A 15,116-nucleotide genomic window follows, 5' to 3' on the forward strand; every position below is an offset into this window, starting at 1 on the left:
AGAGCTTGTCCTAACTTGAATATGTTTTATGAATATGTTTTAGCCTCAAGGAATAGTCCCTTTTTGTTGATATTAAAGCAGGAGTGGGGAGCCTGTGGCCCTCCAGATGTTTTGGGACTCTGACTTCCATCAGCCCCAACCAGCATGGCCAATGGTCAGGGATGATGGGAGTTGTAGTTCTATATAACCTGGACAGTTCTCCATCTTCGTATTAAAGAAAACCCTTAATTCTACAGAAGGTTAAAGGTTTTTTTTTTAATCACAGACTGAAACATCATGATTACAAAATGGATGGTTAAATTCAAAAACCACCATACACACAATTCTGGATGGGAATATCTTGCTCACCATCACCACTGCCACCACCACTAGCAGACTGGTAGCTCAAACAGAGTCCATATTTGCCTGTGTGACTTGAACAGTGAATTCCGGAAGTATGAGTGATGCTGCACGACAGAGGCCAGTGAGAAGCATTGCATTCGCACAGGAAGCCGTGGCTAATTTCTGAGACCTCCTACAGTGCTGTATCAGGAATCCCAGCAAGTCTGCAACTTTCTGTCCAGAGTCTTTTCTGTAACTCCTCATCATAGGAAACGTCAGCAGATTTTGTCTTTTGCTCATTGCAAAGATAGCAGCCGCCAACTTCTTCTAGCTCTGGTGAAACTGCTGCATAGATTAATGTGGATGCACCCTCTTCTGGTGTCTGTAGATTAGAAATAAAATAAGTAGAATAGAAACATATAGAACAAGGTTCATCAAGAGTAGTGCTGGTACTTATTTCACTGACTTGTTTCAAGAACTGGTTAATTGGTGGTGGGGGGTTACTCCATTTCATTACAAAGAAAAGAGTGGAAAGAAGAGATGAAAAAGAGGAAGGAGGAAAGGAGACCCATGAAACCCTAAAATTACAATAGTCAAATGAAGAAATTCAGCCAGTTTTTCAAATCTGGGACAGGGTCTTTTTGTAAAAGAATGAGTAGTTTTTATGTGGTTATTAATATTGTTGTACCTTAGGTTTAAAGGTTGTACCTTAGGTTTAAATGTGATACCTTTACATTCATTAGGCTGTAGGGCAAATATCACCATGTCTGAATATGAGGTTATTTCAGGTGATCCAAGCTGGCTATATAAACTATGAGTTTTTCAAAATCTTTGCAAATGTCAGCCTCTGGTATTTTGCTTACATTTGTACATGGATAGAACTGGAGGTCATAGCATGCCTAGGGATACTGAAACTGTGGCTTATTCACTGCCATGGGCTTAATCCAAGATTTTTCAATCTGTATACAGCAGTGTTACCCAGAAATGGCAAGTCATTCCTTTCTTAGCAGCAGAATGAACAGCTTCCAAAAACCTCAACATATATCACATGGCTTACTAAAAAAAAGAGCAAGCCAGTTCAGGGCAGATTCTCTTACTCCCATTGGATCTTCTAGGTACTAAGACCTCATGGTCCCTAGTATCAAAAATTACTGAGAATTCAAGCAGTCTTCTGCAGCAAGGAATTTCCCGTTCAGAGCCGCCCCTATGCACCGGGAAGCGGGGTAGTTGCCCCGGGCCCCGCGCTTTGGGGGCCCCCCGCACTTGGAGATGAGAAACTGGGCTGCGGCAGGGTTTTTTCTCTTCAGCCGTGCAGTCTCGCCAGCCACTTCCCGCTCTTGGGGAATCTCCCACTCTTCGGCTGCGTGCCTGAGCGGTTTTTCCCCTCTCCGCTCATGAGCTGTGAAGCTGGTGTGCGTGCAGTGCTTAGCTAGCTAATTTTAGGCAGGAGGTTCGAATCCCCTGCCTGAGTGGCTCCCTTGTGCTGCCTGCCGCCCGCTCATCAGCTGTGCAGCGCATTTACAGGCAGCACTTGCCAGCTTATTCTGGGCGGGAGGTTTGAAAGAGAGAAAGAATGTGGGGGGCCCTCAACTATGCTTTTGCCCTGGGCCCCACACATGCTAAGGACAGGCCTGTTCCCATTGACCTGGATGATCAGGGTCTGAAGTCTAAATTCAGATCATCCACCAGGTCCACTCTCTTTCATACCCGGGTTGGAAGCCAGACTGAACACGCATTGAGGAAGGAAGGATGTTTAATCCAGGAATAACTGAGGTTGCTCTGGCATCATGTGCTTGTTAGTATTTCCAAAAAAGGGTATTTCAGATAGCAGTCTATAACTAATAGGTCATCACTGCAAAGGGTCTCCCCCCCCTGAAAAAAGGTCCCAACTACTGTCTTGTTTAAAGAGGATTTCTTCTTGCCTAGACTCAATGATAGCCCCCATCAAACATTGCTGATTCTGATCCAATTGATGCAAGCAAACATGACAAGCAAGTACCTCTCTCGTGCCTCTAACTTAGGCCTTGCTACAAGTGTGGGATCTAAGCTGGATCCAAATACTGAAGCACATCAAGAACCTTTATGTCATCATGTACTGTTTCAACAACTGGAAGGTTTATTTATTATTTGATTTATATCCCACCCTTCCTCCCAGCAGGAGCCCATATATGACAGAGGTGCATTTTGCAATTCTCAGCAAGCATTTAGTGATCCAAGGGGTGATATGGGCTAAAGCGCCTGTAAATAAACAACACAACTCTTTCCTGTAACAGACTATCCTGGCTATCCTTCTAGAAATTGCTACAATAAGCTGGCTCATGCAAATTCATCTTTAACTTATGATCTCTTGCTTGAACATTTAGACTCATGTAATTCTGAAATATTCAGACAAAAATATTTTTTACATGAAGGTGGGAACAAGTATTATAGATCTGTTTCCAGAGCTGAGTTTGGGCCCAGTGAATTTACAGGACGCAGCTCACCAGCATAATCTAAGACACAGCAGATGTCTACATGGTTCTGATTCCTACTCCTGTGAAAATGAATTACCCAAACCAGTCTTAATGATAGCATTTCCAGCTCCAGCAATAGAGAGGGACCAATGAAAGATGAATCACTCTAGCAAATGGGTCAGGATGAAAGAAAATCAGTACGATGGAAAGCTATGAAAATCTTTTAGCCAGAGTTTTTGAAGACTGAGGACTACAGAAATGGTACTGGGCTCACATAATATGTAGTGATAAGTATATTTATTTTCAAAATAAATACATTTTCTTAACGTCATCTTTCCCCTGTACAAAACAATAGTCCTTGTCAAGACATGCCATTTGCAAACACTTATTGGCATACACTATAAAAGATTAAGCATCTTTGAACACTCAAGATACAAGAGGTTAAATAACAAGTCACTTTGTATGTTGTCTAAATGTCATCATGGTTAAGTAAAGACAAGACAACAAAGTCAACAGAAAATTGACTCTCTCTCTCTCTCACACACACACACAAAACACGCACATAGCTTCCTGCCTCCTATTGTGTTTTCTTTATATCCTCCTTGTTTACTCTTCTGCTTGTGGGATGTACCAGAACACCCAAGAGAAATTTGACAAACTATTGTGTCCTTCATAAAAAGGTTTGTCCTGTCATGTGATTAGTCTCAAGGTTGCGTGCATTGTTCATCTACAGAAAGTTCATTCAACAATGAACCTTTAAAGGAGAAGCTATTTCAAAACACTAGATTTTCCATGTTCCTTTCTGTAACTACACTTCCTTTGCAGACAATGTAAAGTACACTAATCCATGAAAAAATAGCTTTGTTACCAATTTTAAAATCATTATTTGCCAAAATACTTCAGATGTTGAGAGACTATATAAAACAAATGAGACACAACATAAATTTAGACTGATCATAACTATCTTTAAAAACAAACAAGAAAATCATTTTTATATATAAATATTGATTTAAATAAAGTCTGATTAGTAATCATAACAGCTTCTCTTATTTATTTCTATCCCAATCCTATGAGGGCAACTCTTATAGCACTCAAGCTGACATCAACAAAAAATGCTGTATAAACTGGTTATATGCTAATAAGCTATTTTTAAAAAACAACAACACTAGGTTAACTATATGCGTAAAACATTTTCCCCTAATAAACTACACAATCTCCAAATGTTTTGGCCACTCCTAAAGGAGTAGCATTTGCTGCAGAGCTAATAAATAATGCAAATTTGTTTTTTATTTCCCCCTCCGTGGTGCATCATTAAGAATTGTATTAATAAAGCAGCAGAACATGCTTCAGATGTAAAGTGCCACATATTAAAAAGGTATTTCAGTTATATCTGCAAAATATGAAGGATGCTTGTAAACTTTGCAATGTAGTTTACAGCAAATGTAAAGGATAGTGTACAAGAGGGATCTGCAACAAAATGATGCAGTGCAGAGTGCTCCTGTTCAGAGGTCCAGCCAATCATGACTTGTTCCAGGGTACTTTGTTCCATCACCCCACTACCATTTCCTCCTCCCAGTCAGCCAGCATTCCACTGTCACTGAGCATGGTCAGCCCTCATTTAACTATTTTTGCTTTTCCTTCTAACCATAGTGTTCTTTTCCTAAAGATTTGTACTTCTGTAAACTCTCTTGTACATGGATAGTGCCATTTTGCTACTTTAAGGATCAGAGAATGACTTTGCTATTAGTATGTAGAAAGTGCTCACATTCTAGGCTGCTATCAGCATACAGGACATGTGAACTAGGCAATATTATTTTTGTCTTTTTTAATTTCATAACTGTCAACTGCCCTAACTGAGCAAGGACAAATATTTTTTCAGAGTTCCAGCCCGAGGAAATAGTAAATTTTAAAGCAGCATCTGGTTGTTGTTTTTGGTTTTGCTATGGTCTTCAGCTAAACATACATAAATACACCAAATTCAGTGACAGGTATCGAATGTATAGCTACTAATACTGGTATATCCCGTATACCAGAATTTTCAGTGTAACTGCCATAATCAATTTTCTTTCCATAAAAATGTACAGAATATCACGTATTCATTTCTTTTACTTCTATGGATAAGCACTTAACTTCCACGCTCTGAATCCTGAAAGACTTTCCTTTGAAACAGACATATTAACAGTTTTGTGCCAGGTACCTTTTATTATTTATGTGAAACAACGAAATGAATTTCTCTGCAGATCTTGTTGGGTATGAACATAAGAGTGAGGAATTACATAATGTAATGAATTTTCAAATGTAGGATTTTTTTGGGGGGGAGAGAGTGTATTTTTCTTCTTTTTTGGTACAATACTTCTACAGTTTTGTATTTTTCCATTTATGGCGCACTGTGGTGTGTCACTTTTAAATTCTAATTTAGACTGGCCCATATGTCAAACATTAATTTTAGAGTCCTAGTCTTTAGTTCAGCCAATGTGGCCTAGGGGTTAATGTGTTCTGGGTTCAAATTCCCACTCAAACATGAAGCTCACTGGGTCATCCCTCAATCTAAGGTACCTTGAAGACTTGTTGTGAGGTTAAAAAGGGTATGCGTATGTATGCATGTGTGAAGAAAAAACATGTACACTACTACAAGTTTTGAAAAAGAATGACTGCATAACAATGCAAATAAATAAAATGATTTGTTATCAGTATAAGGCTTTTCTGTGTGTATGCTAAAAACTCTGGAGAAGGATTTTAAAATAGGCTTAACATTAATAATAATTATTTATTTAGGATGTGTATATCTGCCCCATAACATAAAGTTCTCTGGGCAGCTTACAACAAATAAGTAAAACAGACCTGAAATAGAAAGTTAAACATAAGAGCCAATTTAAAAAGAGGGACTACACAAAAACTACAAAGGGAGACTAGATTACCAAAGCTATTTTAAAAGGCATGGGTGAATGGAAAAGTCTTCACCTGGTGCTGAAAAGACCACAAAAATGGCTCTAGGTGAGCCTCTGTTGGAATGAAACTTTATGGCAGGAAAAATGGGATTTTGCTGTGGTGAGGAATGTCTCTAAAAACTAAACAATTGCCCCTCAGACTGGAAGCGTTCGATATACATTCCAATTCCAAAGAAAGGGGATCCCAGGGAATTGCCTTAATATCCCATGCAAGTAAAGTAATGTTCAAGATTCTACAACAAAGGCTCTTACCATATATGGAGTGAGAAATGCCAGACACCCAAGCTGGATTTAGAAAGGGAAGAGGCATCAGAGATCATATTGCAAACATATGTTGGATAATGGAATGGAGCAAGGAATTTCAGAAGGAAATCACCCTGTGCTTTTTAGATTACAGCATAGCCTTTGATTGTGTAGGTCATGAAAAACCACAATGCTTTAAAAGAAATGGGGGTGCCATAGCATCTGATTGTTCTGATGTGCAACCTATACTCTGGATAAGAGGCTACTGTAAGGACAGAATATGGAGAAACCGATTGGTTTCCAATCAGCAAGTGTGTGAGACGGGTGTTTAATCTATATGCAGAACATATCATATGCAAAGCGGGATTGGACCAAGATGAAGGAGGTGTGAAAATTAGAGGGAGAAATATAAATAATTAAAGATATGCAGATGATACCATACTACTAGCAGAAACCAGTAATGATTTGAAATGAATACCGAGGAAAGTTAGCTGAGGAAAGCATAAAAGCAGGACTACAGCTGAATGTCAAGAAGACTAATGTAATGACAACAAAAGATTTATGTAACTTTAAGGTGACAACGAGGACATTGAACTTGTCAAGGATTATCAATACCTTGGCACAGTCATTAATGAAAATGGTCAAGAAATGGTCAATAGTCAAGATATCAGAAGAAGGCTAGGACTGGGGAGGGCAGCTATGAGAGAACTAGAAAAGGTCCTCAAATGCAAAGATGTATCACTGAACATTAAAGTCAGGATCATTCAGACCATGGTATTCCCAATCTCTATGTATGGATGTGAAAGTTGGACAGCGAAAAAAGCGGATACGAGAAAAATCCACTCATATTAAATGTGATGTTGGAGGAAAACATACCATGGACTGTGAAAAAGACAAATAACTGAGTGTTAGAACAAATTAAACCAGAACTATCACTAGAAGCTAAAATGATGAAACTGAGGTTATCATACTTCGGACACATAATGAGAAGACATGATTCACCAGAAAAGACAATAACGCTGGGAAAAAACAGAAGGGAGCAGAAAAAGAGGAAGGCCAAACAAGAGATGGATTGATTCCATAAAGGAAGCCACAGACCTCAACTTACAAGATCTGAACAGGGTGGTTCATGACAGATGCTATTGGAGGTTGCTGATTCGCAGGATCACCATAAGTTGTAATCAACTTGAAGGCACATAACAACAACAACAACAACTACAATCAAGGAAACAGGCTCAGGAAAAAAAGGATTGTACTAAGAATAGTCCAGTTCTTTTGATATAGGAGTGAGGAACCTGTGAACCTCCACATGTTGTTGGACAACAGCTCCCATCATCCCTGACTATTAGCCCTGCTAGCTGGAACTGATGGAAACTGGAATACAACACTTGAAGGGCCATTGATTCCCCATTTCTGTTCTAACATTTGAAACACAAAAATATAGATTTAGCACCACTACAGATAAAAGATTAGAAAACAAGTACTATGTGGCTTGCGGGTGGGGGGACTGACATGCTTCAGAGACTGATCAGCCATCCCACCCCCAAGCTAAAGACTATCATACTCATGTACTTCTTTTTTCTAACATTTTGCTCATTTCATGCAAATCAGCTCCCAGCTCTACCTATAGCATGGATGAGAAACTTGTAACCCTGCAAATGTTGTTGGGCTACGATTCTCATCATGCTAGACCATTGGCCATGATGGCTGGGGCTGTGCAGAATAAGAATCCAAAAACACTGGCGGCCCACAAGTTCCCCATCCTTGATCTGTGGTTTCATAATAAAATTTGTTGCCAGAGACGGTGGCTTCTATTTACATGCTATTAGATTCCATTCAAATTCATACTTGAGCACCAAGGAACTATCAAAAATACCATTGTCATAGTTAATGGATGTAGGAATTAACTTTTCTATATTGTTAAATGCCCATGACAGTGCTTTTCTGTACAAAATTATGAGTTCTGTCAAACCTAATGTTAGAATATGTATATTCTATAACAAAGGAATTGTTTTGTGGATTTCCTATAGGTTGGCCACTGTGAAAACACGATGCTGGTGTAGACGGGTCATTGAGCTAATCCAGCAGGCTCTTCTTATGTTCTTCAAGTTTTTATGAGTGCTTTGCAGTTCACTACAAATATTTTAGGTGGTTCAGACTGGCAAAAGTCTCAATGAATTCACATGGAATATACTTTTAATTAAGGATGCTTAGGATTGCAGCCATCACAGTGGGATATCAGATCAATGAGTTTTCCATAAAGGAAGCAACTGAGTGTTATTCTTTAACTGTTTAATTTGTTATATACAGTACAGCAGGGCCCCACTCATACAGCAGGTCAGGTTCCAGACTCCCGCCAAAAAGCGAAAACCACCAAAAAGTGCCAAAAAGCACGCTATAGCTGATCTTCCCCTCCGGTGAGATCAGCTGGAGTGTGGGAGTCTGATTGCCCCAAGCAGGAGGAGAACAGGGAGTCTGATCGCGCCACAAGAGATCAGCTGTAGCGCTCTATAGCTGATCTTCCCCTCTTCCCACGAGATCAGCTGGAGCGCGGGGAGCTCCAGCCCCCCTCCAGCTGATCGCCCCGCTGGTGCCATATTAGCGGAATGCCAAGAAGCAGGGCGCTGAGAAGCGGGGCCCTACTGTATATAGAAATAAAAAGAACAAGCAACCTTGACCTCAATATAACCAGATATTTCATCTAAGCAGCAACAATTTCATAGACAATCTTGGTTTAAAACTTTAAAACAACAATCTCTAGCTTTTGTAGCAAAGGAGAAAATGTTGACAATCTAGCTGCCATGCAGAAGTGCAATCTTATCATTCTTTATCAACTCTTTCACCTATATTTGAGAACAGGGAAAGAGCAAAAGAAAGATGCACATTCAAGGGGGTGGTGGTATAGTAGAGTGTTGAACTCAAACCAGGGAGATGCAGCTTTAAATCCCTATTTCATCAAATTCGACCATTTGACTGAGTGGATCCAGGGTGTGGTCAACGCATCATTGTGGAAGGGAGTGGTTCCAGCTGCCTTGAAAGAGGCGGTGATCTGGCCACTCCTGAAAAAACCCACCCTGGACACATTGGTTTGTGACAACTACCAACCGGTTGCAAATACCTCCTTCTTAGGGAAGGTAATTGAGAGGGTTGTGGTGCAGCAGTTGCAGGTACTCTTGGATGAAACAGATTATCTTGACCCATCCCTGTCTGGATTCAGGCCTGGTTATGGGAGCAAATCGGCCTTGGTCGCCCTGATGGATGACCTTTATTGGAAGAAGGACAGGGGGAGTGTGATCTCTGAAAGAGCAGGTCTGTAGTCTGGGGTGCTCCTGGATCCATCTTTTACCATTTCTGGACCGGGATAGCCTGACCACTGTTGTCCATGTACTGGTAACCTCCAGGTTTGATCACTGTAATGCACTCTATGTGAGGCTGCCCTTGAGGTTGGTCCGGAAGCTGCAGCTGGTGCAAAATGCAACTGCGAGACTGCTCACCGGGGCAGGGTATCGCCAACATGTCACCCCGCTACTGAAAGAATTGCACTGGCTGCCCATTCGCTACCAGGCCAAGTTCAAGGTTCTAGTTTTGGTGTACAAAGCCCTGTACAGCTTGGGACCAGGATACCTGAAAGACCGTCTTACCCCTTATATACCCAGTCAATCACTGCATTCTGCAGGTGAGGGGCTCCTGCAGATACCATCTTATCAGGAGGTCCGTTCTACACAACATAGGAAATGGACCCTTAGTGTGGCGGCACCTACCCTGTGGAATTTCCTCCCTTTAAATATTAGGCAGGCGTCATCTCTGTTATCTTTATGGCGCCTTTTGAAGACTTTCCTCTTTCAACAAGCCTTTTAAGTTGAGACCTATCCCAGTCTGCATCTGTGTTGGAATTGCTTTTTAATATGTTTTTTTAAAAAAACAATGTTTTTTAAACCATTTTAAAAGATCTTTTAAAAGCTTTTCTAAAAAAATATTTTTAAAGTTGTTTTGGTGTATTTTAGGGCCTGTTTTTATGATGTTTTGATATGTTTTTAGCGCTTCTGTTTGCTGCCCTGGGCTCCTGCTGGGAGGAAGGGTGGGATATCAATCAATCGATCAATCAATCAATCTTCAACCATAAAGTTCACTCAGTGATATGGGACAATCCTCTCTCAGCCTAACCTGTGTCACAGAGTTGCTGCAAGGGATAATGGTGTGAGAGAGAACCATGTATGTTGCATTGAGCACCTTGGAGGGAAGGTGGGATATAAAATAATGAACGGATGAGAACTGAATGCCTAGAGCTTGTTAAAATAGAATAAACCCCAATATGTGTCAGAATGAGCAGGAAACACATAATAGGTGTGAAGAACAACAATTTAGGGAGGTCCAAGGTGAAGACAAATGATTACAGGGGTTAGAATTTGAGAGGACTAGCCACACACAAAGAGTTGTATGGTACCTTGAAAGCCCAACAGATTTATTGTGATATAAGCTTTTGCGGTCTACAGCCCACTCCTTCAGAAGCAGTGGATGCTAGCCTGAATATTATGTCACAATAAATTTAGATTCAAGGCTGCTAATGGAAAAAGAGACTTTTGGGAATGACGATATGTTACTCCATAAATCACCATTTATATACAGTTCCTTGCAAAAGTAATTAGACCCCTGACCAGTGCTCTTATATTACTGAATTACAAATGGTACACTGTAATTTTATTCTGTATATTTTATTTTAAAACACTGAAACTCAAAATCAATTATTGTAAGGTGACATTGGTTTTATGTTGGGAAATGTTTGTAAGAAACATAAAAAACTGAAACATGTTGCTTGCATAAGTATTCAACCCCGTGCTGTGGAAGCTCCCAGTTTACACAGACGAAAGAAATTGCCCTATCAAGGACACAGTTACCTTACCATTGGCCTCCACCTGTGAACCACTAAAGTTGCTGTCACACTGTCAGAATAAAAACCCCACTGATTCATTGGTCAAGCTGTGAATGTGAAGGGAAATGAAGACCAAAGAGTATTCTACAGAATAGGTTAGGGAAAGGGTGCAAAATAATATCAAAGTGTTTGAATATCCCAGTGAGCACAGTTGGATCAAGAATCAGGAAGCGGAAGCCACATCACACCACCCAGGCACTGCCAAGAAAAGGTCATCCCTCAAAACTCAGAGCTCAAAGAAGAAAGAGACTTGTGAGAGAAGCCACAGAGAGGCCAACAATCATTTGGAAGGAGCTACAGAGTTCAGTGGCTGCGAGTGGAGTAATGGTGCACCAGTCAACCATATCAAGAGCTCTGCATAACACTGGCCTGCAAGGGAGGGTGGCAAGAAAGAAGCCGTTACTCAAAAAGTACCATCTGAAAGCACGTCTGGAGTTTGCCAGAAAGTATGAGAGTGCCCCAGCTGCAATGTGGGAAAAGGTTTTGTGGTCAGATGAGACCAAGATAGAGCTTTTTAGCCAAAACTCAAAGTGCTATGTGTGGCGCAAACCTAACACTGCCCATGCCTCAAGACACACCAACCCTACAGTGAAGTATGGTGGTGGCAGCATCATGTTGTGGGGATGCTTCACATCAGCAGGAACTGGGCATCTTGTTAAAATGGAAGGAAGAATGGATGGAGCAAAATACAGGGAAATACTGCAAGAGAACCTGCTTCAGCCACTAAAAAACTGAAGCTTGGGAGGAAATTCACTTTTCAGCAGGACAATGATCCCAAGCACAAGACAAAAGCAACACTGGAGTGGCTCAAGAACAAAAAGGTGAATGTCCTACAGTGGCCCGGTCAAAGTCCTGATCTCAATCCCACTGAGAATCTGTGGCGCTCTTTGAAAATTGCAGTCCACAAGCAATGTCCAACCAATCTGAATAACCTGGAGTGAATGTGCCAAGAAGAATGGCCCAAAATCCCTCCGACACTGTGTGCAAAGCTGCTACATACCTACCCCAAAAGACTTAAAGCTGTTATTGCAGCGAAAGGTGGCTCTACCAAATATTAATGTGTAGGAGTTGAATACTTATGCAAGCAACATGTTTCATTTTTTTATGTTTCTTAGAAACATTTCCCAACATAAAAGCAATGCCATGTTACAATAATTGATTTTGAGTTTTAGTGTTTCAAAAAAAAATATCATACAGAATGAAATTATAATGTACCATTTGTAATTCAGCAATACGAGAACATTGGTCAGGGGTCCAAGTACTTGTACAAGGCACTGTAGATGGTAACAAGTAATATTAATGAACAACAATATATTCTGGAGACAGGTGCATAAGATCAGCATCCAAGATGTGATGGCTGGATGCACTGGAACATAGGAAGCTACCTTATACTGAGTTGGATCATTGGTCCATCTAGCTCGGTATTGTCTACATCAGGAATGAGAAATCTGTGATCATCCAGATGTTGTTGGACTCCAAATTCCATCAGTCCCAGCCAGAACAGCCAATGTTCAAGGATGCTGAGAGCTGTAATCCAACAATTTCCGGAGTGTCACAGGTCTCACCTCCATAGTGTACACCAGTGTTCTTCAACCTTGGGTCCCCAGATGTTGCTGGACTACAACTCCCATCATCCTTGACATTGGTTAAGATCATTCATTCATTGGCGATCACTTGTGGCTGAGCAAGATTGTCTTCCAGGGTAAGGTCTTTAACAGTGGGTCCATAAGTGACTGTGGAGGCCAATTCTGGATCCACACAGCCTCCCACAGTGAGGACATAGGTTTCCAGATGGAAGATGGTCATGACGAGGATTTGCTTCCCGTATCTTCCGCTTAGCTCGTTTGTCCCTTTCGCCCTGTACTCGTGCTTCTTCAAAGTCCATAGCACCTTTGATAATGGCCGACCTCCAATTGGGACGCTCATGCGCCAAGGCTTCCCAGTTCTCGATGCTCATGTTACATTTTTTTAGATTAGCTTTGACAACATCTTTTAACCTCTTTTGCTTTCCACCGATATTCCATTTTCCATCCTTAAGTTGGGAGTAAAGTAGCTACTTTAGAAGACGGTGATCAGGCATTCGAACAACATGACTGGTCCAGCAAAGTTGATGTTGGAGGAGCATTGTTTCAATACTGGTGGCCTTTGCTTCTTCCAATACGCTAACATTAGTCCGCCTATCTTCCCAAGTAATTTGCAGAATTTTCAGGAGGCAGCGTTGGTGGAATCTTTCAGGAAGTTGGGAGTGGATTTATAGATGGTCCATGTTTCACAGGCGTACAGTAAGGTCGGTAGTACAATGGCTTTGTAAATAAGCATTTTGGCCTCCCTGCGAATATCCCGATCCTCGAACACTCTACGCTTCATTTGGAGAATGCAGCACTCGAAGAGCTCAGACGATGCTGAATTTCAGCATTGATGTCAGCTTTTACAGAGAAATGGCTGCCAAGATCGCACCATTAAACTGGATTGATGGCGCTCCAGAGGGATTGGTTCGCACTTGCTGATGAAGCACTTTGGTTTTTTTAATGTTAAGCGAGAGGCCAAGCTTTTCATATGCTTCTGCAAAGACATTTAGGATAGTTTGAAGATCTTCCTCTGAATGTGCGGAGACTACATTATCATTGGCATATTGAAGTTTTACGACAGAGGTTGCAATTACCTTACTTTTTGCTTTCAGCCTACTGGGATTAAAAAGCTTTCCATCTGTTCGATATGTGATTTCCATGCCAGTGGGAAGTTTCCCCTCAACAAGGTGCAGAATCATGGCGATGAAAATAGCAAATAAGGTCAGAGCCATGACGCATCCCAGTTTGATGCCTGATCCCACTTTGAATGGATCACTTTGAGAGCCATTGTTATCCAAAATTGTCGCTGACATGTTGTCATGGAGGAGTTGCAAAATATTCACAAATTTATCAGGGCATCCAATTTTCAGAAGGATGGTCCAGAGAGTCGTTCGATTTACAGTATCAAAGGCCTTAGTCAGATCAATAAACGCCATATACAGAGGTCGGTTTTGCTCCCTGCATTTTTCTTGAAGCTGTTGTGCAGTGAAGATCATGTCCGCTGTCCGCATGGAAGGGCGGAAACCATTTTGGGATTCAGGGAGGATGCCTTCTGAGACAGGTAGGAGGCGATTTGCGAGGATCCTTGCAAGGATTTTACCTGCGGTAGCTAGAAGAGAGATGCCTCGGTAGTTCCCACAATCTGTTCTATCACCCTTCTTGAAAAGAGTGATAATTATGGCATCCCTAAAGTCTTCTGGGATCTCCTCCCCCATCTAGATTTTTTTCGATGAGCTTATGAAGTTGTTGTGTAAGTTCAGGCCCACCTTCTTTAAAGACTTCACCAGGAATCCCATCAGGTCCACTAGCTTCATTTGATTAATGGCTTTACTGACTTCATCCAAATTAGGGGACACCCCAAGCTCATCTCTAATTTGTTGTGGCATTTGCAAGAAGCTCTCATCAGTCACAATAGAGTTATGATTAAGGAGGTCGTGGTAATGCTCTTTCCAACACAGTGCAATAGACTCTTTATCCTTTAGAAGTTTGCTACCATCTATTGAACGTAAGGGATTTGTACCATAATTTGTTGGTCCGTAGATGGCCTTTGTGGCATTAAAAAAGGCCTGTGCATCATGAGCATCTGCAAAATGCTGGATTTCTTGAGCTTTCTTTATCCATCAGGCGTTCTTAAGTTCTCTAGTTCTTCTTTGGACCTCAGCCTTTGCACTGGCATAGATGTTTTTCTTAGCAGCACATATCTGGAAGGCTTTCCTTTTCTTGTTCAATCTCACTATCATTCTCATCAAACCAGTCCTGATGTTTCTTAGTTTGGTATCCAATAGTTTGTTCACATGCTGCAATAATGGAAGTCTTCAGTTTAATCCAGTGTTCCTCAACATTTTCAGGGAGTTCCATAGGTAGATGTTTCTTCAGAGTTATTTGAAAGCAAGCTTGCTTAATAGGATCTTGAAGGGCATGGATGTTCATTTTATGCCTTGGTTTTCTTCCTTGGAGCCTACGTTGAGGAACAATATTAATGGCCATAGTGGATCGAATTAATCGGTGATCTGTCCAGCAGTCATCGGCACTCATCATGGCCCTGGTGAGGAGTACATCATGACGATCTCTGGCATGGACAATTATGTAATCCAGGAGATGCCAGTGCTTCGGCCGAGGGTACTTCCATGATGTTTTAAATTTATCTTTCTGG

At 41.2% G+C, this 15,116-nt stretch overlaps 1 protein-coding gene across 2 annotated transcripts in view; it reads right to left on the reverse strand.

Annotated features, from left to right (window-relative positions):
* Window positions 1–240: 240 nt before the first annotated feature.
* Window positions 241–15,116, reverse strand: part of LOC133384980 (E3 SUMO-protein ligase ZBED1-like) — a 207,462-nt gene continuing 192,586 nt past the window's right edge. For both annotated transcript variants that reach the window (XM_061627032.1, XM_061627033.1), the window contains one exon: window positions 241–703. In XM_061627032.1, the coding sequence (XP_061483016.1) occupies window positions 515–703 (189 nt within the window). In that variant the 3' untranslated portion in view covers window positions 241–514. The remainder of the gene's footprint in view (window positions 704–15,116) is intronic.

This window comes from Rhineura floridana, chromosome 5 (assembly GCF_030035675.1).
Source record: "Rhineura floridana isolate rRhiFlo1 chromosome 5, rRhiFlo1.hap2, whole genome shotgun sequence".
NCBI lineage: Eukaryota > Metazoa > Chordata > Lepidosauria > Squamata > Rhineuridae > Rhineura > Rhineura floridana.